Source organism: Doryrhamphus excisus, chromosome 5 (assembly GCF_030265055.1).
Source record: "Doryrhamphus excisus isolate RoL2022-K1 chromosome 5, RoL_Dexc_1.0, whole genome shotgun sequence".
NCBI lineage: Eukaryota > Metazoa > Chordata > Actinopteri > Syngnathiformes > Syngnathidae > Doryrhamphus > Doryrhamphus excisus.
The window spans coordinates 9,615,367-9,636,959 of NC_080470.1; the positions used below are offsets into that span (position 1 = coordinate 9,615,367).

The following is a 21,593-nucleotide window of genomic DNA, read 5'->3' on the forward strand; positions in this document are numbered from 1 at the left end:
TATACGCCAAGGGAATATGTCTGATATTGCATTAAACTAATTGCAAATTGCATAAAATCAAATGTTTAGAAGCAAAAAAAACCCAGCACAATTAATACAGCTTTTTTGGCTCTTGAGATCTTGAAACACATCTGGAGTTTTTAAAGAATTATTATACTATTATATGATTATACTATTTTACAGTGAATTGTGTCTTATTGTTTTTTATGAAAAACAAATATTACTCACTGGCTAGCCAGAGTCCTTTAAAAAAGTAAGGAGGCATATTTTGGAACTTCATATTTCAGTAGAACCACATGATTCCCCACAGCCAATCAGTGAAGACACATGATATAAATGCAACAATGATTGCAGGTGTTGAAAATGTGCTAACATTAAATAAATATTGAAATTGTTTTTCACCGAGGAACTTGAAAGTATAACTTGTAGCTTCATGACGTCTGGATCGTAGTGCAAATCTATTTTATTCGTTTGTTTGGTTACATATGGTGGTGGTGGTGGGGGGGGGGGGGGTCTAACTTACGTTGTAGCGCAGGTGCATGCCGGCGGACGGTTACCACGTCAAGTGACGTAGCGCACGTGTGATTTGACCTGTTAAGTTGATTGCTGTTTTCATCAAAGGTTGTTTGCCTGTTTAAAGAACATCTGAAGTCGGCCATTTTGGTGTCCATTTGTTTTAACGGGAAACGTTAAGGGTAGAATACAGTACTTAGACTAGTTGATAAAGTCGTTTGCTGCACCTCTTCCTCACCCTCCCTTGAGGAAGCGGCGGCCCGCCTCTTTCACTCTGTAGTCTATTGAGCCCTCTCAGCTCGATGAGCGACAACCGAAGGAGGACGGACAGACACGCACCGTGGATCAGGATCCGGTCGGATGATACCGACTCCCCTCTGAGCAGCACAACAGGCGGCACAACACCCAAGTGGCGAGTAGGGGGGTGGGTGGGGGGCTTATACGTTAAACTCAAAGAGGTCGGCATGGAAGGTAGAGGCACCCTAAAGATGTTCACTAGAAAGAAGAGGGAACTTATCAAGACACCGTCCATCTCCAAGAAGAGCCGTACTGGAAGTCCAGGACCTCCAAATACGGTAGGTTCCGATAAGTACACGAGGGACACTTGCTGTCTATTTACAGTACGTGAACGCGTCACGTCTTCACGGTGTAGAAAGTGCAACTTGGACTTACTTGGTGGCTAAAGAAGCCATTTCCTCAATTCAAGTTTTGCAAGGTTTTTCATGACCCAGGGGACTGAGAATCGGCACAGGCGTTAGTTATTGTGATTTCGATAATACGACACAGTCGTTCAACATAAAGGTCTTTTGAGGCCTATACTGACCCCTAGTGGTTGTTTATATGTATTGCTGGCATTAGTACGTGTTTGTCTGTTGGCAGGTAGCCTAAGAGCACATTTTGAACTTGGTGAATATTTTGTTGGTATGTACTGTTTAACATGGCTGAAGTGCCTTTTTCTGGTTCTATGGTTGTCATCAATTTATTACTTAACAGTCCCTGGGAACCCTTTGTGATGTTTTGGCATTGTTTGTCATTATAAGAAGATTTTGAACTGTCAAATGGCACTATGAAATATGTTGCATTTTGTGGGCAGCACGCTAGACTAGTGGTTAGAACCTCTGCCATCACAGTTACGCGATCCAGGTTTGAACGCTTAGGTTTTCGATGGTTTTCTGGCCCACATCCCAAAAACATGTATGTTGGGATGATTGTAGACTAATTGTCCATGGGTGTGAGTGTGAATAGTCGGTTGTCCCTATGTGCCCTGTGATTGACAGGTGACCAGTACAGTGTGCACCTCCCCTCTCACCCAAAGTCAGCTGGAATAAGCTCACCTGTGACACCAATAAGTGGTACAAAAATGGATGGATGGGTGCATTTTCTATCAAGTACATTGCCCAACACTGTCTATTTGTTGTGTGTGTGTGTGTGAGAGAGAGAGAGTGAAACAATCACTTCCGGTGTGCATGTGTGTAAGTGAAACCATTTTTGTGTGCGTGTGTGCCTAAGATTGTTGTCTGATGACCTTCAGGGGATAAGAGTAGCTCAAGTGGCCTGTAGTGATGTTGTGTTGTTTGTTGGTCTAGTGCAATTTATTTCATGTGTGTGTGTATGCAAGGATAAGGTCAATTCTTTAAGGTATTATTATTATTACCATTACTATTATGACAATGCTGAAGCGTCGAGGCAAAAGCAGCTACAAGCCGCACTCCACCAGTATGAGGCTTAAGAAAGGGGACGCTAAAAGCAAACAGCGACTGGACGTTTTGCTCAACAGGCATGTGTGGCTCAAACAGGTAAATGCAGAACGGCACAGTCAAAAAAGAATAAATGTCCTTGGGTCTGTGTTGTATCAGCAAGAGCGTTTATTGAAAGTGTTTGCATTTTGCTTTAAGCAGACTTCATCAACTGTAATGAGCAATCTGACTTTTTCACCTTTTGGATGCTGAAGCTAACAAAAATGTTGCATCCCTTGTAATGTGAAGTCTTTCATTTTAAGGAGGTATATATTTTAAGCTGTAAGTTGCTGGAAAAACTTGAACATTGATCTTACGAAGCGCTTGACCTTTGAAATGGTGTAGAACATGAGGTATTCAATTGATAAAAAGCAGATGATGTTTTAAGTTTGGCAAGCTCATCTAATTGCTTTGACTTTACTGATTAAAGTCTATGAACATTGCTCTTGTTGTCTGTGTATTTCATCACATTGTTGCTGTCTCTGCCGCACCCTTCCACTCATTCGAATCAGGAAGTGTTGCAGGATCTTGTGAAAGCCTTGTGTGCGTTCATGCTGCTTGTCATGGCGTCAAAAAGAGTAGCCATGTTGTCTCTATCTGTCCTTGACAGCTGTCCATCCTCCAGGAGCAGCCCCGGAAAGATGTTGGCGACTTCACTTTCTCATCGCCCAACTCTTCCTCCTCCTCCTCCTCGTCAATGCTCACCCCGTCATCTGCCGGCCTACAGGACCCCTCCCTGTCCTGCCCAGGCACCCCTAGCCCCCAGCACAGTAAGCTGCCGGCGATGCACGCCATGGCCGGCCCGTCTCCCGTCGCCACCTTGAGGAGGCCGACCACACTGAGCCGGCACGCCAGCGCAGCAGGTTCAAAGATACAAGCACCAGGAGCTCTCCATAATTAACATCTGCCTAATCTCAATTTTTTAAAATTTGCCCTCAGGCTTCACTCTTCAGTCATGGGTGTTCACCAAAGGCCAGGCGAAAGGAGCGATGACCCCCACGCCACCACCCGACAGTCCTGAGGGCGCTGCCATCGAGGTGGAAGACATTCCAGCCCTGCTGAGGGATGTTGCGCGCTTCGCAGAGGCGGTGGAGAAGCTAAAGGATGTGGTGGTGCTGGCGGAAGGTACAAAAGATCAGTCTTCAAGTCACTATCATGAGAGATATCTGCAAATTTCATGGGGCTTTCTCAGTGAGGAAATAATTAAGGGGTGATGGCACAGAGGGAAAAGTGTGATGATAATCAGAGAACAGGAAATGGAACCATAGGAGAATGTCTGGCTTCAGCTGATTCAATGTTAATTACTCTGGATGCTCCAATCAATCAGCCCCTGAAACAAGCAATGCGTTAGTTCAGGGCTCCTTTTTGTCCCACACAGAAGTGGATATCACTTTCAAGGGATACGCACTAGCATTTTTAAGTGTCAACTTAACTTTACTCACATGTTCATTCATTCATTCATTCATTTTCTACCGCTTTTTCCTCACGGGGGTGCTGGAGCCTATCCCAGCTGTCTTCGGGCGAGAGGCGGGGTACACCCTGGACTGGTCGCCAGCCAATCACAGGGCACATATAGACAAACAACCATTCACACTCACATTCATACCTATGGACAAATTGGAGTCGCCAATTAACCTAGCATGTTTTTGGAATGTGGGAGGAAAACCCACGCATGCACGGGGAGAACATGCAAACTCCACACAGAGATGGCCGAAGGTGGAATTGAACCCTGGTCTCCTAGCTGTGAGGTCTGCGCGCAGATATGCTAACTCGCATGTTGTCATAGTAATTTAGTCTTATCCTCAAAACACTATTTGCATGATTGTTTAAGGAATATAAGCACTTAGTGTGTCCAGCCTTATGATGGTGGAACTATGACCAAACGGTCAAATAATATTAACTTAAACTCTTGGTGGGGTTTTTAAAATTAAAACTCTTGACTGCAGACATACCTTTTTATATAATGGCAAATGATCACAAAGTAGCATAAAGACGCTGGCCACAATGCGAATAAAGTAGTGTACAATTTAAATGTTGCCAGTCAGAAATAAAATACAAATAGCGGATGGCTCTAATAGTGATGAAAGTTGGTCTTGTTAATTGTGTTATCGTGAGCTAAAAAATAGAGTCAAGAACAGTTTATTTCCCATGCAAATTGTATGACTCCATGCAACATGTATCAAATTAAATTCTAATTAAAGTTTATGTTTTGCCAAGGGCCCTTGGAAATGTCTAACCATGCCCCCGACCAATGCCACTCATCATAAATGAATTGAAAAATGTACATTTAATAATGTGATCATCTCAGTAATGGATGATCGATATCAGAATCGGAAGCATAAAACCCTGATCAGAGCTTCCCTAATCATGACATTAACATAATAGATAATAAATATAACCCATAAAATCATCCTCTTCTACCCTCACTCTTGTCTTGTCAGGTGTTTTACAAAAGATGACTGGTTTTACTTTCAGTGGTTAACTTCTCTTTATACTTGTATGATAGTAAGTAATGTTCTCATATACTTAGAACATGACTTAGGAACATCATTTCTATTTTACGATGTTTCTTAATGGGACATGTTAGTTTTAGCCAACCCAAGATGGACCGCCATCATGGGCCAAATTGTGGACGACTTTCACAGAGTGCTTCACCCTAATGGGTGGAGTATCGTTGATCTTGCAACCCATCGAGCGGCTTTTCTTCCCCAAAATGAAAGTTTGCTTTTTCGCTGCATTTCCACCAACACTTTTAGTTACTAAGGTTCAAAATGAAAGCCACCTGCTACACAAATGTATGTGCACACTTTGCAAACAGAAACCAAAGTGCGTGCACATGCTCGTGTGCAGTTGTTTCATGTTCTCCACCCACAATGAACATTCTTAACAGGAAGCCATGATTGATCGTGTCTGACGGAGCAACCTCGCCCGCATTTTCTTCTCTTAACAGGACGGGTACATCAGTTTGTCTCCTGTTCTCCAGTCAGAATGTTTTGAGACTTTTATGAAGGTCCTGAAAGCAGAATTGCTGTGCATGGTTGCATAACTTGAAGGCAAAAAAGGCCACATCCTGTTTGGCACAATGCGTAGGTCACTCTGCTCTTATCATCAGGGACACTCTGACACTTGTCTTCAGATGTAGCGTCAGCCGACCTCTGACCTCCTTCGTGCCGCCCCATTTCGCAAGGGGATGCTTGATAGTGACGTTATGTTGTGGACTGCGTCTGTGTTTGTGGCGACACTTTTCCTAACTTCAAAGCTGCAGAGTTACTGTCCATGTGGACGTCTGTCACTGACTGTTCTAATGATCTACAGCAGAACTGTGGGTCACTTATCCCACTAGTATATTCCCTATTTCACTTGATGAATAATCAACAATAATCTGGCAACAAGCCACACCTAACATAGCAGGCTGCCGGCTCACTGAGTGCATTTTTTTTCAAACTCCACAAGATGATGATATCCAAATGCTATTTACCAGTCACAGAAGATCCAATTCCAATTCCAAGCCAACAGAACAAAAACAGTATAGTATAAACCTGCCAAAACAGAGCATAGCCTTTTGCATCCTTACCACTACTGGCTATCATCTCTTACCATTGTCAGAAAACGTGTTACAAAAAGCAACATACATCCATAGATGTCAATCCCCTGATGGAGACTGAAATCAGGTATTATGATGGTTATATCATAATTATACGCTGGTCTACCCATTTTCCCCAGACAGTACCATTGAAACTGTAGGATTGAGTGTGAAAACTGTCCGGCTTCTGTGTTCCAGGTACTGAGAATCAGCGGCCCATTGCCCACGAATGTTTGGGGGAGGTTCTGCGCGTGTTGCGGCAGGTCATCAACACATACCCCTTCCTCAACACTGTGGAAATCCTAACCGCTGCAGGGAAACTTATATCCAAAGTCAAAGGTCATTGATGCAACGAACATAATGGGAAACATTTATTTATTGCTGGTTTTTAATAACATGCCCCTGGCATGGAAACTGCAACTTTATTTAACCTTTTTTAGGTTTCCACTATGAGGCATACAACGACTTGGACAAAAAAGACTTTGAGAAGGCAATTGAGACCATCGCAGTCGCCTTTAGCAGCAAGTGAGTCACTACAATATTACTTAAATCAATGTACTGTTTCATCATGTCAGTTCTTGAATAGTGTTGTTCAGTGTGTAAAGAGTGTGTGTGTGTGAGAGGTTGAGAGAGAAGTGCGTACACGGTGACACATTTGCATGAGGCTGAGAGCAGAAAACAGGAAGTGGTTTTCTTGTACGATGAAATGGCTGGTGGTGGAGATGATCCAACAAATATTCTTTTGTATTTGCATAGAGATCATAAGAGGAAGCAAAATCAACACATACAATAGTTATGCTATATTTTACCTGAACTGAATTTGTCTTATTGTTTTAGAAAGTTGTATTTGGGTTTGTGTAGAAGGTTGTCACATGTCTTTATTATATAGAGTAACTGTCAGAGAGTTGCAAAAGGAAGTGAGCCGTCACACAGTTGAAATGTCTGATGGGTTTGCTTCCTCATCCACTCAGCATTCTTTACAGTGAAATGGTGTTTCCACTTTTTGCTTCTGCCTTTATAAAATGATGGATTTGTCTGAAAAATACAAAGCACAGTCCTCAACCAAGGCTAAAATACTGTATAAAGAGCGTGTCAGTCCATGATAATCACGTTGCTATGTTAAAATCGAATGTGTCGCCAAATATGCAGAAATGGTGGCAGGTTTGTATGTACAGTATTCCCCTTGCATACATTGGAGATCCACGCCATCTCATCACCTGTACAATACGTCATTGCTGAAATACTATCTATAAATTCCATATGTGCCTCTGTCTAGTGTGTCTGAGCTGCTGATGGGTGAGGTGGACAGTAGCACACTGCTGTCACTGCTGCCCACTGAGAAAAGTCGGGTGAGTATCGCTCCCATTTGACTCTGAATGTGTATTTTTTTTAATCATGAGTATTGTTTGTGATGTGCAGTCCATGGAGAACTTGTATGGCACTTCAAGCCAAGATAGTGGCCAGCTGGGAGGCAACTCTGAGTACATTGGTAGGCAACATTGCCTTGCCTTGCACTATTATATTTCTTAAGTTAATTTGTATGGATTATTTTATGTAAATATACAGAAATCAACAGGAACTTCCCATACTGCCAGAACTGATGCATTCTTTTGTCTGCACACATTTTATACACACTCTTCCTTTGACAAGTAGAACAAAAGTTGCCATGTTTTCTGTCATGTAGACAGCATCGAGGGAGTGGACATGATCCTCCAGCGCAGTGAGGGAGGTGTGGAGTCTGCTTTGCTCTATGCCAAAACCATTTCCAAGTACATGAAGGATCTAATCAGTTATGTTGAGAAGAGAACCTCGCTGGGTATGTTTGCAAAAGAGCTGCGTTAAAAATATTGCCTCAGTACGACCTAAGTGAATACACAGTATATGTTATCTCTTCCACCAGAGATGGAGTTCTCTAAAGGTCTTCAGAGATTATACCAGTCCTGCAAGCACAGCATAACACATGTGAGCCTCCTTTAACAATGAAGTATGACATTTGAATTCATGTGCAGTCAATGACATAAAAGTACTGCTGGCTCCCTCCAGCCCCACATGCCCCTCTTCTCCATTTACTCTCTGGCTCTGGAACAGGACCAGGAGCTGGGTGTGGGACTCCAACAGGCCAGTGCCACCTTGCACAACCAGACCTACATCCAGGTTTGACTAGTTTGTTTGAAATCCTTTTTGTGTGATACTTGGAAAAACAAAGCTGATGTGTATGTGTCACTATTTTGTGTTTGGGCAGCCGCTGGTGCAGTGCAAGCAGGAGCATGAGAAAAGGCGGAAGGAACTCAAGGAGCACTGGTTTCGCGCAAAGAGAAAGCTGGTATGTCCTTAGCACATCTTGTCTCTACCAACATGACCCATGCTAAGACCTGACTTGAATCTCCATTCAGATGGACTGTGAGTCCAACCTGCGGAAGGCCAAGCAAGCCTACATGACTCGCTGCGAGGACTACAAGGCCAAAGCGGCTGCCAGCCGAGCCGAGGAGGAGGGAGCAGGAGCCACGGCCAAGTCGCTGGACAAGAAGAAGCGACTGGAGGAAGAGGCTCGCAACAAAGTACAAACCACTCTGTTTATATGGTTTTGGTTAGAAACAAGTATTGGCATGGTTTAGTGGAGAAGAAGGCTGTATAGTGATGGAAAGACTTAGTTTTCAACTTCAGTTTTCTTTTTCCCAAAAGTTTGTTTGATTGATTGACCATTGTTTTTGTCATATATGAAACAACTAAATTGATGGCATGTTTATAAGCATGTGTGTTTGTGTGTAGGCAGATGAGGCAGAGGCAACTTACAGGACATGCATAGCCGACGCCACCGCTCAGATGACTGAGCTAGAGCACACCAAGGTCACAGTTCTGAGACAGCTGCAGGACATCATCAAACAGAGCGACCAGACGCTACGCTCGGTAAGAAGAAACACACACACAAACCATCTTTCAACTTTCCTTACTTTGTTCCTTGATCTCTCAATTGGACCATCAGGCGACAATCTCCTACTACCAGCTCATGCACATGCAGACAGTTGCACTTCCCGTCTGCTACCAGACTCTATGCGAGAGCAGTAAGTTGTACGACCCTGGCCAGCAGTATGCTGCACATGTTCGAGACCTGCAGCTGCCTGACCAGCCCGCCGTTTGCTACAACTTTGAGGCCTACACCCCTTCAGGAATACCACAGTAAGGAAGAAACTCACATTAATTATCATAAACAGTTTATCGTTTAGCACGGTTAATTGGTTCCAGACCTGACTACCATGGGCTCTAATTTCGTGGTGCAGCCATGTAGTGGTACTTTGGTCCAGCACACCACAATGCTTAGCCAATTTGATAGACTGGACTCTGCCAAGATGGGCATGGCCGCAGAGTCCCCATTTTCAGCTCAGCGCTGTGACAAAACAGTGCGCCAAAGATCGGACCTGGCCTATTCTTGGCGCAAGCAAAGAGCAGCCCGCACAGCAGTAAATTGACTGACAGGCGCACAGTACAGACATGTCATCAAAACCTCACAGGCAGATTTTTCACAGTTACATTTCAGTGTAAAAAACAATGACAGCAACCACTATTTAATATAAGCGTCTGAACCAGCATGTACATTTTTGTATTAATTGTCCCATCACATCCGGGATGTCCTACATAATGGGAACTCAAACTGAGGGCAGCTTAAAGGATGATGCCAACCACGGCCAACTCCACACGGATTACCCAATGTAGTAGATACAGAAAATAACTGTAGTTCTTTTAACCAAATATACTTTTTGCCAATGTAGCCATGGCCATAGACCGAGGAATGACAGCTACAACACGGAGCAGACCAGCCATTCAGATAGTCCCACCATCACCGTTGACACCACGGGTGTGGAGGCAGACGCCAATCGACATCCAAGTTAGTGACACACCCTTTGCAAGTTACTGTTTGCATGTTCAGCGGTTCACTTGTCTTTTTTGCTGTAGGGCAGGGTCATAAGTCATGGGGTTCAACAGTAAGTGACGACAGTGTCATTGGAGATGGTGGCCTGGAGTCTCCCACTGCCAGCACAAGTGAGCCAATCACATGAATCGCCCTTGTGTCTTTGCAAATATGTTTACTTATTTTATGCTTGCTTTAATTTTTGCTAGCCGACATTAATAAAATGGCTCGGACGTCATCCACTGGGACAGTGTCGTCCAATGAGGATACGGATGAAAAAGACGGGAATGTGGCTTCATTTGAGACACCAAGTAAGATTTTCAGATGGGCAGTAGAGGGCTGTGTTTCTTATTGAAGACTATGTGTCTGATTCCTGCTCAGACATTAACGGTATGGACCCAGACGTAGTGGTTTCCACCAGACCTTTCCGCAACGTGGGGCTGTCCAAAGCTGCCAAAACACACCGTCTGAGGAAGCTGCGGACACCCGCAAAGTGCCGCGAGTGTGATAGTTACGTGTACTTCCAGGGGGCCGAGTGTGAGGAGGTCAGTGACACAAATCTGAAGCTTTTTGAACTCCTTCAAAAGGTCATGTCACCTCCCCATGTCTGTAGTGCTTCCTGGCGTGTCACAAACGCTGCTTGGAAACTTTGGCCATCCAGTGCGGACACAAGAAGCTGCAAGGACGTCTACAGCTCTTCGGCAGGGAGTTTGCTTTGGTGGCCAGTTGCGCCAGTGACGGCATCCCCTTCATCATCACCAAGTGCATCTCTGAGATAGAGAGACGGGCACTGAAGATGAAGGTGGGGTTTTAAATACTATGCTTTGATTTTTTTTTTACTTCCAGGCTCTCTTTAATGCGCTCTCTCTCCCTCACAGGGCATCTACAGAGTGAACGGGGTCAAAACCCGGGTGGAGAAGCTGTGTCAGGCCTTTGAGAACGGCAAAGAACTGGTGGAGCTCTCGCAGTGTTCTCCACATGACATCAGCAATGTGCTCAAGCTTTACCTGCGACAGGTACACACCTCATCATCCACCAGCACCATGCGGACACACCGAGCCTATTAGGAGTTATTTAGGTCGAATAACTTGGTACAGACATCACTTATTGAACAACTACCTCTTCTCTCTACTACGTCCTCCATGCTTGTCTTTCTTTTTTTAATTATGTATTTCCTTTTTGTGTGGCCTCCAGTTGCCAGAACCCATCATGCCTTTCCACATGTATAACAGTCTAATGGGTTTGGCCAAGGAGAGCATGCACAGTGATTCAGAACCTGCTGAGTCCAGTGGTGGCACACCAGCAGTGAGTAGGGGGTCCCAGCTGGTAGATCTGGGCCCAGAAACTGAGCCGGAGACTCTGGTGCTGGTGGTCAAACTGAGGGAAATTCTGAAGGAGCTGCCCAAGACCAACTTGGCTACTTTGCGATACCTAATTCGCCATCTTCAACGGTCAGCTAGATACTGTACATCTGTCGTTTTGTATCAGACGGCCTCTCTCCAACCCCTTGCATCTGTCTGACGTCTTGTAGAATCGCAGAGCTGGAGGAGGAGAACAAGATGAGTCCCAGCAACTTGGGCATCGTGTTTGGTCCCTCCCTAATGCGTCCGCGGCCCACCGGAGCCACCATATCGCTTTCCTCTCTGGTGGACTACCCCCACCAGGCCCGTATTGTGGAGGCATTCATAGTCTTCTACTTCTCCATCTTCCAGTCCAAAAGCTCTCAGAGCTTTAAAACCTGCCGCTCTGCATCCACTTCTTCTCGCCTGGTAAGTTTCAACTCACTCAGTTTACTCAAGTGCAGAGTGTACCAGGCATTTATTGGTGTGACTCACTTATTTGTATGAACACATTTTTATGTCATTTTAAATTTTATTTATTTATTTTTAGATTTTACAGACCTGTCGGTAACAACTCTGTTAGGCATTAGCTAAAGTGTCAGCCTTAATTAATTTTTTTTTATTAAAATAATGTTTTAAAATACTTTTTGTGTGGCCTGAAGTCTATTTGTACAAATGCATTTTTGTGGTAATGTTGTGTTTTTTTGTTTTTTGTTTTTTTTTAACATCGATTTTCTCATTTACTGAATTGCAGAGAGCGCCCAGGTGTTTAGGTATTTGGTTATTAGCAAGGTATTTATTTGAGGGAAGCTTTTTATCTGTACAAATGCTGTTTGATTTTAATTTCAATTTATTGAGCTGCAGAGTGTATGAGGGACATTTATTGGGGTAAGGTATTAATTAGATGGAAAGGCTTCAGGAGCAGTTGCTAGTTGAGTGACGGTTGTACTGTAATTCATCCCAAGCAGGCTCAGGAGAGCGAGGACATGACGAGGAGCTCTGCCAATGGCGAGGATGACCGAGGCCGACTGAAGAAGAGCAAATCTGAGTCCGACAAAATGGATGAAGGATGTGGTACGTTTTTTTCCCCCCAATGTCATGTTGTTGTAAATAGCAATGAATCTTAGGGATTACAAATTAACAAACTGTGTGCTTACATAGAGGTCATAACCAGTGTTGGGCACTTTTTATAAAAGTATTGTATTTCTCATTCATAGATGTAGTTAACTGGAAAATTATTTATGGTTAAAGTTTGTTTTTTTTAATGTAATTGCTTTCCAATGATGTATAACACAATTTGGTATGCAAATGGTGGGCGCTTTAAAACCTCATCTCAGAGGAGCTTCGGAATGTTGGAGATAAGAATTAAGACGTTATCTGCAATTCTCTTCCACAACGCCAAGGAGCAGTGTTCACAGTTCTCATTCAAGCTATTTATCTTTCTGTGTAATACCGTGATGCATCCAGATGGTTGATGAAGATATCGGTGCATAGTAACGCACCATATTTGACTGTCGGTATGGTGACGCTATTTAATGCTTGAAACAGTAATTCGATTACCCGTTACTGGAAAACATTAACTGTGCTCGTAATGCCCTTATATCTAACTCTGGTCATAATTTGATCTACCATGGTCTTACTTTTATACTAGTAAAAAAAAAAAAAGCATTTATACTATTACACTTTCCTGACTTGCATTGGTGGTGATTATTAACTGGGGGAAGGAGTGATTGCATTGATTATGACTGTTATTCATATGTGTAAGAACATCCGTCACAACTACATCCGCCGACTGTGAAGGCCTTTTGTAATGATTCTGGAAGCTATGCACAGTCTGATTACCACAATTCTAATCAGTCATGTTAATGACTAAAGGCATGACAGGAGGAGTGAGGCTGTGAAATCCCACATTAACTGCATGCAGGTACCTCCTCAGGGTCCATGGGGTCCAGCGAGCAGCTTCCCGACTCCGACTCTGAGTTGGACGACAGCGCTACACAAGGTTTGAGCGAACAGAAGGTCCAGCTGAGTGTGGAGGACGATCAAATGAGCTACAGAGACAGCTTAGATCTTTCCAGCCCCACTGATCCAGAGCAAGAAGCGGAGCAGGACCACACTGATGATACACAGCCCCCGCAGTTGCCACACAGCGAGCCGCCGGATGAGGATACAGGAGATCCTGAGGGGGATCTGTGTTCCTCCCTGGCTGAGCTGAATGTGAACCAATCCAACAATTATTACTACTGCTCGCCACTCTCTGGGCGCTCGAGAATCTTACTGGCTCGCTTGTGTGGGAAGAAATTACCACTGACAAGAAGTCGAGCCAGCGAGCCTGAATTTGTCTGAATGACCCGTCTCAAGATCGGGACTCATGTCCAAATTCTCTGTAGTTGTCTTCAGCTTTTATCATCTCTATGCTTTTCTTGCTGTGCAACTCCAATATACTTAATTGGCACACAATATTTCCAAGCAGAATCGCCCTAAAGTGCTGCTGGTTTTATTTCAGCACTTTTTAATTTTTTCATTGTTTATATGTTTGTCTGTTTTAATAAATAATGATACATTTAGTTGTGTTTTTGTTGTTTATTTTGCAAAACTTAAAAAAAAATGAAATACACAGGCAAATAGAATCCCAGGATGAATGTTGCTGGAACTTCTTTCTTCTTTACTGCTCCTCCAAAATCATTGCAATCCACTGCAATACCTGGGAATGTAAGTTTTGTAACATTTTAGTTAATAAGAATTATCTATGGGTTTTACCCATTGGGTGTTCACAGAACTCTGACCTGTCACTGGACCAGTCTGTAGGTGATGTACCTTCCAGCTGTTTCACTTGGTCTGATGATCTTCACAACCTGGACAAAATGGATGACTTAGATCAGTGTTTTTCAACCTTTTTTGAGCCACGGCACCTTTTTTGTTGGAAAAATTTTGCGGCACACCAATAACCAACATTAGTTGCTTCTTTCAGCTTTTTCCTGATTACGGACTCGCCACAGCAGATCCTTACAAAATGTCACCACTACCTCTCATGTGCATCACCAAGTCTATTAGAGGAACGAGGCGATCAGCTACGTGTTGCCACACGGACGAATATTACATTGCTCTGGCAGTCTTTACACCAATGACACGCAACAATGACATCATATTTGCAGAAATTATTAATATATGTTTATTTAAAAAGTTATATTGAATAATTCTTAACGGCACACCTGATTTCTCACAGCACACTTGTGTGCCGCGGCACAGTTGTTGAAAATCACTGACTTAGATGATCTTAAAATGGGTGTATTTGTCAATGTAGCGTAGATTGGAAAGAATGGGCATGACACCCTATTTACATGTAACAACCTTGCTATGTAAAAAAAAAAAATCTGAGTGCACTCAGATTTAGACTTAAAAATAGACAAAAAATGTACTACTTAAAAATGTACTCGCTAATCACAACAACTATCTTGTGACCAATTTATGTTTTAAAAAAAAAATGGGTACACTGCGGTGCACTGCCACCCCCTGCTGTGATACTTCAAGCTACTGCACCCGTCTCACTGCTTTTTGATTTAGTTTAACAAAGTATGCACATTTAAGGAGGTGTGTCAACTTTTCTTTATTACCTGTCCTCTTTTCAGCCCAAAGTAGCGGGCCACGGGGTCCCCAGCCTGGATCCTCGGTAACTGACTTTCCTTCAGTTTACTGAGATGAACATGTTAAGTCTCATGTAAATACACTGTTAGATACCACTTTTATGTTTTAAAAAACAGCTCTACTATCATTGTGTTTTAGGATACTATCGTGCCAAAAGTTCTGTCACTTCCTCTTTTGTCATTACTGTGTGTTCTGGTACAAGCTGAAAGACAAAAAAGGTTCAGTTAGGTTTTGGAAAAACTCTTCAGCTGGTATGCCGCACAATCCAACAGCACGTTAAGGCTTTGGTGTTGACGCAATCACAGCGATCACAAATAGACTGTTACATTAACACCACTACTGATGTCACCAGATATTGTGCACTTAATGGTCTTTACCTCGTGTTCTGTGATGTTGATGAGTAACTCCTGCTGTAGAAACTGTTCCAGTATGTATTTAGGTGCCATGTCCACTAAGGACTAAAGGGGATGGGAGATAGATTATGGGTATGCTTGTATAAATGCAAAAGAACATGCATCTCAATGAGAAGTACGGACCTGTTTAGCAGATGGCGTCATTCCCATCTGAACTACAATGATGGCCCTAGTGATGTTCTCCTCTTGCATCTTCTGACAGTACATCTTAATCGTTTTGATCCCCACCTTGGGCTCCTCTGAATTCATAATTACAAAAATGTCATTCTAACTATACATTTGAGTCAACAGTTGAGTATCTATAGATCCTACCAGGGAAGAAAACAGACATCTGGTCAGTAGGGTCATCATTGTGCGCCACTAGGACGTTGAGATCTGTGCGTCTGGGTTGGTCTCCAAACTTCATCTTGAACTCCTCCAGGGTCTGATCCAACTCTTCCTGCGACACGAGGTAGCCTCTGTCGTGGCACAGCTGAGACAATGAACACACAAAACCATCTTCGTTGGAAATACATGTCAAGGCGGAAGTTCGAGTCCATACAAATGTAGTTCATGCGTAATATTAAATCAATGTACAGACATTATCATTTGAAATACGCCACATTTCTACATACAAAAAAATCACTGTTGACGTTCACAATTCTGTTTAATAACGACGCAATCCACGATAAGGCAGCTAACAACACTCGGCTAACGAACTTGCTTCAAAATAATCACCTGCATGATGGTTTTACGAATCTTCCACAGCCTGTAAGTTTCCTCTTCGTCATCCATGATTCCTTTAGCGCTCAACGATTATTCTAAACCTTTAACTAATGATAAATGTTTTCAGTAAGGTTTAAATATTCAACGGATTACTTCTACAACACAGGCATGCGCATGCGATCGCTTCCCGGCGCATGATGATGACGTCACATTGGCACGTCCTGTATTGTTTGAAAAAAGAAAATACATACAACGGTGACTGAATAAATAAACTATACTTGTAAGCAAATTTCTTTAGCCAAGCATATATTTACATTTAATTATATTTATTTTTATTTTTTATAAAGTGATGCAGTTTCATAACAAACCAGAAGGCGTGGTCTGTTTGCGTAAATGTGCCCTGTTTTTGAAGAAAAATTAGGCCGGTACGTTTATTTGCGTAAATATGTTCTCCTTTTTCAGGGAAAATGAGGCCAGTGTGTTTACTGATAACATTTGCGGCTGTGGCCACCAGTGGATTGATGCTGGCGATGGGACTGTACTTAATTTTGGCCTCTACGGTAAAGTAACACCATGCTTTTATAAGCATGACGTGTTTGCATCCTCTTATATTTGTACTAACGGATACATTTCACCTTCAACTAGCATGACTGGAATGTCTGCAAATTGATGCATGATTGCAGTATGACTGCACGGCTATATTCATTGCATATTTTCCATATCATCACGTCTTACGTTGTCCTTTCATTTAAAAATATAATTAGTAATTGGCGTGTGGAATTAAATCGGAGTAGGCTGCTTCTGATATTGCAAGGATTATATATTTTGTTTGTTCAAAAAAAATCTTTAAAATATCAGCATTATGTTACTAAAATGATATTGTTTTTCCTCCTAATATCACGTTGTTATTCTAATAAATCTCTTGACTTTATTCTTTTTTGTCTTTATTTTGATTTTTCTTGTAAAATTAGATTTTTAGAATTTGCCACGGGCCAATAAAAAACACCCAAGGGCTGCAAATGGCACCCGGTCCGCACTTTGGACAGGCCTTTAGTACATTGTATCACATGCTTACAGTCTCATATCAGTCCAGACAGAGCCACGTGGTACTCAAGCACCTTTTCTCAGCTTATGATAGTGTTTGTGGACTGTGGACCGTAGAACACGTGCAGCTCTGATGTGGATTATGGGTCAGCAGGGTGAGGACATGTTGGATAATGGCAGCTTATCAGTGCAGTTGGCTTATTAAGAGGACATGGACACAAGCGTCCCCCTTGCAGTAGTCATTCAGGTGGTGTAGCTGAAGACCCCAAAGGAAGGAGGTTTGATCGCTTTCTGCCCTTGGAGGACCTTACCGAAGGGCAGGCATGCGTCTCTTAGGGTCCACTGTCTTGTTCACTGTCCTCCTGCAGGCTTTGGTAAGACTTAGTGAGGGAATGCTGGTTTATTTTGCAGGTTCGGAGCAGATTAAATGCAAAAATCTCTTAGCTTAGTCGATTTTAATTATTTTCTTCTTTTCTATTGTATTTAAATAAGACGTAATTTAAATTTAAAAACATTCTTCTGCTTTTATTTACATCTTACATCATTTGAATTGCCTAATAATATGTTGACTTCATGTCATGCCAACATATTATATATACGAATGTTTAATTGTGTATTTTAAAAGTCAATAATAGAATGTTGCTTTATGGTTAAACAGGGCACCTCGTCAGAGGACTGGCGTCTGGCCACATCTATTTATGACTTCTCAGCCACAGACATCGACGGCAACGTGGTCTCCCTAGAAAAATACAGGTGAGTTTTTACATCCACAAATAACATCAAACGTTGATTTATGTTGGCGTCTTTTCTCAGGGGCAACGTTGTCATCATCACTAACGTGGCCTCTAAATGAGGCAAAACCCCCGTAAACTACTCTCAGTTTGCCGAAATGCACGCCAAGTATGCTGAGAGAGGTTTACGCATCCTCGGCTTCCCTTCCAACCAGTTTGCCAACCAGGTACTGTTTAACTGTTTTTTTTTCTGATGTGATCACTGAGTTGATAACTGTGACTGTTATCAAGTCGGGATGCAGACCAAGCAAAAGTGCAGATAGTGAAAGACAAAAAGATACAGGCTGTTCTTTTGACTGCTGATAGTGAGGACGCATGGCTTTGATGTTGTATCCGTTGTTGAATGGATACAAGTGTGAAGACGCTAGGTTTGAATCCCATCTGTGTTTGGATCACATCAACATTGCAAGGGGTCAAGAACGAGCAAAAACTCAAAATTCAAATACTGGAATTTATTGTGTAACAAGGAAAATGGTGGCTGCACAGTGGTCTAGTGGTTAGCACACAGACCTCACAGCTAGGAGACCCGAGTTCAATCCCACCCTCTGCCATCTCTGTGTGGAGTTTGCATGTTCTCCCCGTGCATGCGTGGGTTTTCTCCCACATTCCAAAAACATGCTAGGTTAATTGTCGACTCCAAATTGTCCATAGGTATGAATGTGAGTGTGAATGGTTGTTTGTCTATATGTGCCCTGTGATTGGCTGGCGACCAGTCCAGGGTGTACCCCGCCTTTCGCCTGAAGACAGCTGGGATAGGCTCCAGCACCCCCCGCGACCCTCGTGAGGACAAGCGGTAGAAAATGAATGAATGAATGAACAAGGAAAATGGTGTGATGTCTCCACAGCACTTGACTGTATGCTGCTCGACAGCCAGCGAACCAGTAAAGAAAGCTCCGTACACGAGGCTTACTTTTCTTGCTTCAACAATGCTCTCTTTGTCGGGCGTGTATGCGTGCAGTACAAATATTAACGTTTCCCAACGCTGAAACGTTTTAGACCAAATCCAGATTGTTTATGAGCTTTTCACAGAGTGCAGAAAAAACATCAAAAATAGCAAGAGGAGCACTCACTCTTGCTGTCTCCGAAACAATTGTTTGTAGAGAAGATGTCTCACTTTCATCTTTTTGACAATATCTTTTTCACCAGTTTTACTATACATTTTTAACATCTATTTACCAAGTATGAACCCGTTTACACATTTAAAATCAGCTCAGAAATCACATGACACCACTGTCTTTGACCGTGAACAAAGACATGACAAATGGTACAGTCCTGTTTGTCTAATGTTAATATTTTATGTCTCCATGAAGCTAACGGGCCAACAAAAACATGTATTTTTACTTTTGGTGGAGTCAAGATGGAACCTTCACGCTAATATGCGCATAAACCGATTAAAGACATAATATAGGCGCGCACACACAGCAATTGTTGCCAGGTCTGCTTATTATTAACAGCTTTTTTCCGTAAAGTCCCTTGGAAATTTCAGAGTTCCCTGTCGTTTTGGCCTTGTTTTGAGATAGATACGTTATTCATCTCCAAGAGAAATCCACATTTACAGCAGCTCTGCAAGTATGTCATAATAAACGTAATCATTTCATCACATAACAAAACAACCAAAGCAAGACAGTAGCGATAAGTCGTTGTTTCTCTCACAAAACACTGACACACGTACACCTAGCCGACGGTTTGTTACTACATGCTTATATAGTACTTACGTATTTGTAATTATAATCACACACACACACATACAGTTCTGAGACAAACACTATACTGTGAAAATACTGCAACTTCTTCAATAATGAAAATGCTTATTTTAGGGCAAAAACACAACAGATATGCTTAAATGTGCATTTTTTTTTTTACCAATAATAGGTCTTAGTCAATGGTGAAGCAGTCATTCCAAAGTGTTTTGGAAAACCTGTGGCAGCTTGTGTTATACTTGCATGTATTATTGAGCAATTAGGTCCATAATGTGTGACATTTGTGCCATTTTGATGTTTTTGGAATTTTTATTTTTTTATTTTTAAAGGAGCCTGGCACTGATGCTCAGATCAAGCAGTTTGCAGAGTCGTACAACGCTCGTTTTGACATGTTCAGCAAGGTCGATGTCAACGGAGACAACGCTCATCCTCTGTGGAAGTGGATGAAGGAGCAGCCCAATGGCAGAGGATTCATGGGAAAGTATGTTATCAACTCATCTCCATACTAGTGTATTAGTATTGGAAAAAATAAAGTATGCTAAATGTGCTTTTTTTCCATCCCTGCAGTGGCATCAAGTGGAATTTCACCAAGGTAAATAATAGTACATATTCCGTTCTAAGTTGGTCTCATTTCAAAACAAGATAAATGGTGGTCATCATAATATCTTTACTGACTGTACAGGCAATGTTTTAATTAACATTTTAACACTCCCACAACAACTGGCAGTTAAAGGGAAACATATGGATCCGATCCAAACAATATTGCAGTGCTAGTATTATATCTATACGCCGGCATAGCACTAATGATAGCAATTTGACAAAGTTTAGCTACTCACCGGGCCACACGGTGGGTTTGAATCTCCACTTGGATCCGCTCTGTGTGGAGTTTGCATGTTCTCTCCGTGTGTACGTGGGTTATCTCCGGGTACTCCTGTTTCCTCCCACATTCCAAAAACATGCTAGGTTAATTGGTGACTCCAAATTGTCCATAGGTATGAATGTGAGTGTGAATGGTTGTTTGTCTATATGTGCCCTGTGATTGGCTGGCGACCAGTCCAGGGTGTACCCTGCCTCTCGCCTGAAGTCAGCTGGCATAGGCTCCAGCACGCCCGCGACCCTCCTGAGGATATGAATAGATATATGTATAGAAAATGGAAGGATGTTTATGTGTGCAACATACATCAAGAAATAAAATGATTCATAAATAATAACTTTTTTCTTTTTTATACAGTTTTTGATCAATAAAGAAGGTCAGGTGGTGAAGCGATACGGACCCATGGATGATCCAAGTGTATGTATAGATTTTTTTACATTGTCACCATGTTAACCATGACATTGTCAGATAATATAAATGTTGTCCTTGGGTAGAGTTTAACAAGTTGTTGACATCTTCCTCCCAGGTGGTGGAGCAGGACCTTCCTCCTTATCTCAACGCCTAAATGATTATGTCCTCTGTCTCTCTCTGAGCATTACTGGATAAGAGTTCTGGTTCCACCCGGACGTGTGACGGCCTGCCCAGAAACCCGCCTGACGGAAAAGGCAGACCCGATGTAAAAATGGCGTGCAAACCTGCCGAGGGGATTACAGAGCTTTTATTCATGCAGTTGCCCGGAGAAATGATGGAAATGTTTTCATGAACAACACTGGAATTTCTCCTAATGCCATAATATGATTGTGTGTGGGATTAAAAGCTCATTAAACTTCTCGTCAGTGTAACTTTTTACAACAGTGACATTTTGTTTTTTTTTAGACTTCCTTGGTAGCATTAAAGATAATGAACCAACAGCATGACCACATCTATTCTATTCACTGTATCTGTAGCACTTGCATTTGGCCTTGCATCTTATCCTTTATCACAACCTTCATATCGGCACCAACCAGCTACTGACTTAATATAAATAAAAAATAAAAAATATATCATGGAATAATATAATTTGGAAGTGGTTTTAGTGCACATGTAAAAGCAATTACTAGTCAACAGAAAAATAGATGGCACATAATGAAGCTTTTGCATTTTAAAATTTAATTATTCCTATTTTTGAATCATATGAAATACATGTTAATGTAGCTAATGTAGCTAAAAGCTAATGTCCCAAAAATTAACTTTTGTGTCAAAGGTTGATATTTTTGCTGAATGATTGTTTCACTCAAATGATTGTCAATAAACAAGACTAGAACATTTAGGGTGCAGTTGCCCCCTCAGCCACCCGAGGGAG

The 21,593-nt window shown here is 42.3% G+C and overlaps 3 protein-coding genes across 8 annotated transcripts; 2 read left to right on the top strand and 1 right to left on the bottom strand.

The window, feature by feature from the left end:
* The first annotated feature begins 526 nt into the window (after positions 1 to 526).
* arhgap45b (Rho GTPase activating protein 45b) lies at positions 527 to 13,646 on the top strand. Of its 5 annotated transcripts, none has more exons than XM_058074273.1 (24): positions 527 to 1,088; positions 2,860 to 3,112; positions 3,189 to 3,374; positions 6,031 to 6,171; positions 6,273 to 6,357; positions 7,109 to 7,181; positions 7,252 to 7,321; positions 7,517 to 7,648; positions 7,733 to 7,794; positions 7,876 to 7,986; positions 8,075 to 8,155; positions 8,226 to 8,390; positions 8,602 to 8,739; positions 8,816 to 9,009; positions 9,600 to 9,715; positions 9,784 to 9,870; positions 9,949 to 10,050; positions 10,121 to 10,284; positions 10,353 to 10,541; positions 10,618 to 10,755; positions 10,934 to 11,190; positions 11,271 to 11,508; positions 12,048 to 12,153; positions 13,004 to 13,646. In XM_058074273.1, the coding sequence occupies exons 1-24, from the start codon at positions 816 to 818 to the stop codon at positions 13,423 to 13,425; spliced, it is 3,783 nt and encodes a 1,260-aa protein (XP_057930256.1). In that variant the 5' UTR covers positions 527 to 815; the 3' UTR covers positions 13,426 to 13,646. The 5 variants fall into 5 exon arrangements, with proteins under 5 accessions (XP_057930256.1, XP_057930255.1, XP_057930260.1 ...); XM_058074272.1 differs by having other exon boundaries at positions 528 to 1,088; positions 12,045 to 12,153; XM_058074277.1 differs by having other exon boundaries at positions 528 to 1,088; positions 13,016 to 13,646.
* Positions 13,631 to 16,049, bottom strand: polr2eb (RNA polymerase II, I and III subunit E, b). The gene is made up of 8 exons (XM_058074284.1): positions 15,855 to 16,049; positions 15,450 to 15,609; positions 15,261 to 15,376; positions 15,102 to 15,182; positions 14,868 to 14,926; positions 14,694 to 14,772; positions 13,866 to 13,934; positions 13,631 to 13,783 (listed from the first exon to the last, which is right to left on the bottom strand). The coding sequence occupies exons 1-7, from the start codon at positions 15,909 to 15,911 to the stop codon at positions 13,869 to 13,871; spliced, it is 618 nt and encodes a 205-aa protein (XP_057930267.1). The 5' UTR covers positions 15,912 to 16,049; the 3' UTR covers positions 13,631 to 13,783; positions 13,866 to 13,868.
* On the top strand, positions 15,565 to 21,082 carry gpx4a (glutathione peroxidase 4a). 2 transcript variants are annotated; one of them, XM_058074285.1, is made up of 8 exons: positions 15,565 to 15,588; positions 16,305 to 16,402; positions 17,545 to 17,639; positions 17,700 to 17,844; positions 19,707 to 19,858; positions 19,945 to 19,969; positions 20,609 to 20,668; positions 20,778 to 21,082. In XM_058074285.1, exons 2-8 carry the CDS (start codon positions 16,310 to 16,312, stop codon positions 20,814 to 20,816), a joined length of 609 nt encoding a protein of 202 aa, XP_057930268.1. In that variant the 5' UTR covers positions 15,565 to 15,588; positions 16,305 to 16,309; the 3' UTR covers positions 20,817 to 21,082. The 2 variants fall into 2 exon arrangements, with proteins under 2 accessions (XP_057930268.1, XP_057930269.1); XM_058074286.1 differs by lacking the exons at positions 15,565 to 15,588; positions 16,305 to 16,402 and adding an exon at positions 17,070 to 17,260.
* The last annotated feature ends 511 nt before the right edge of the window (positions 21,083 to 21,593 follow it).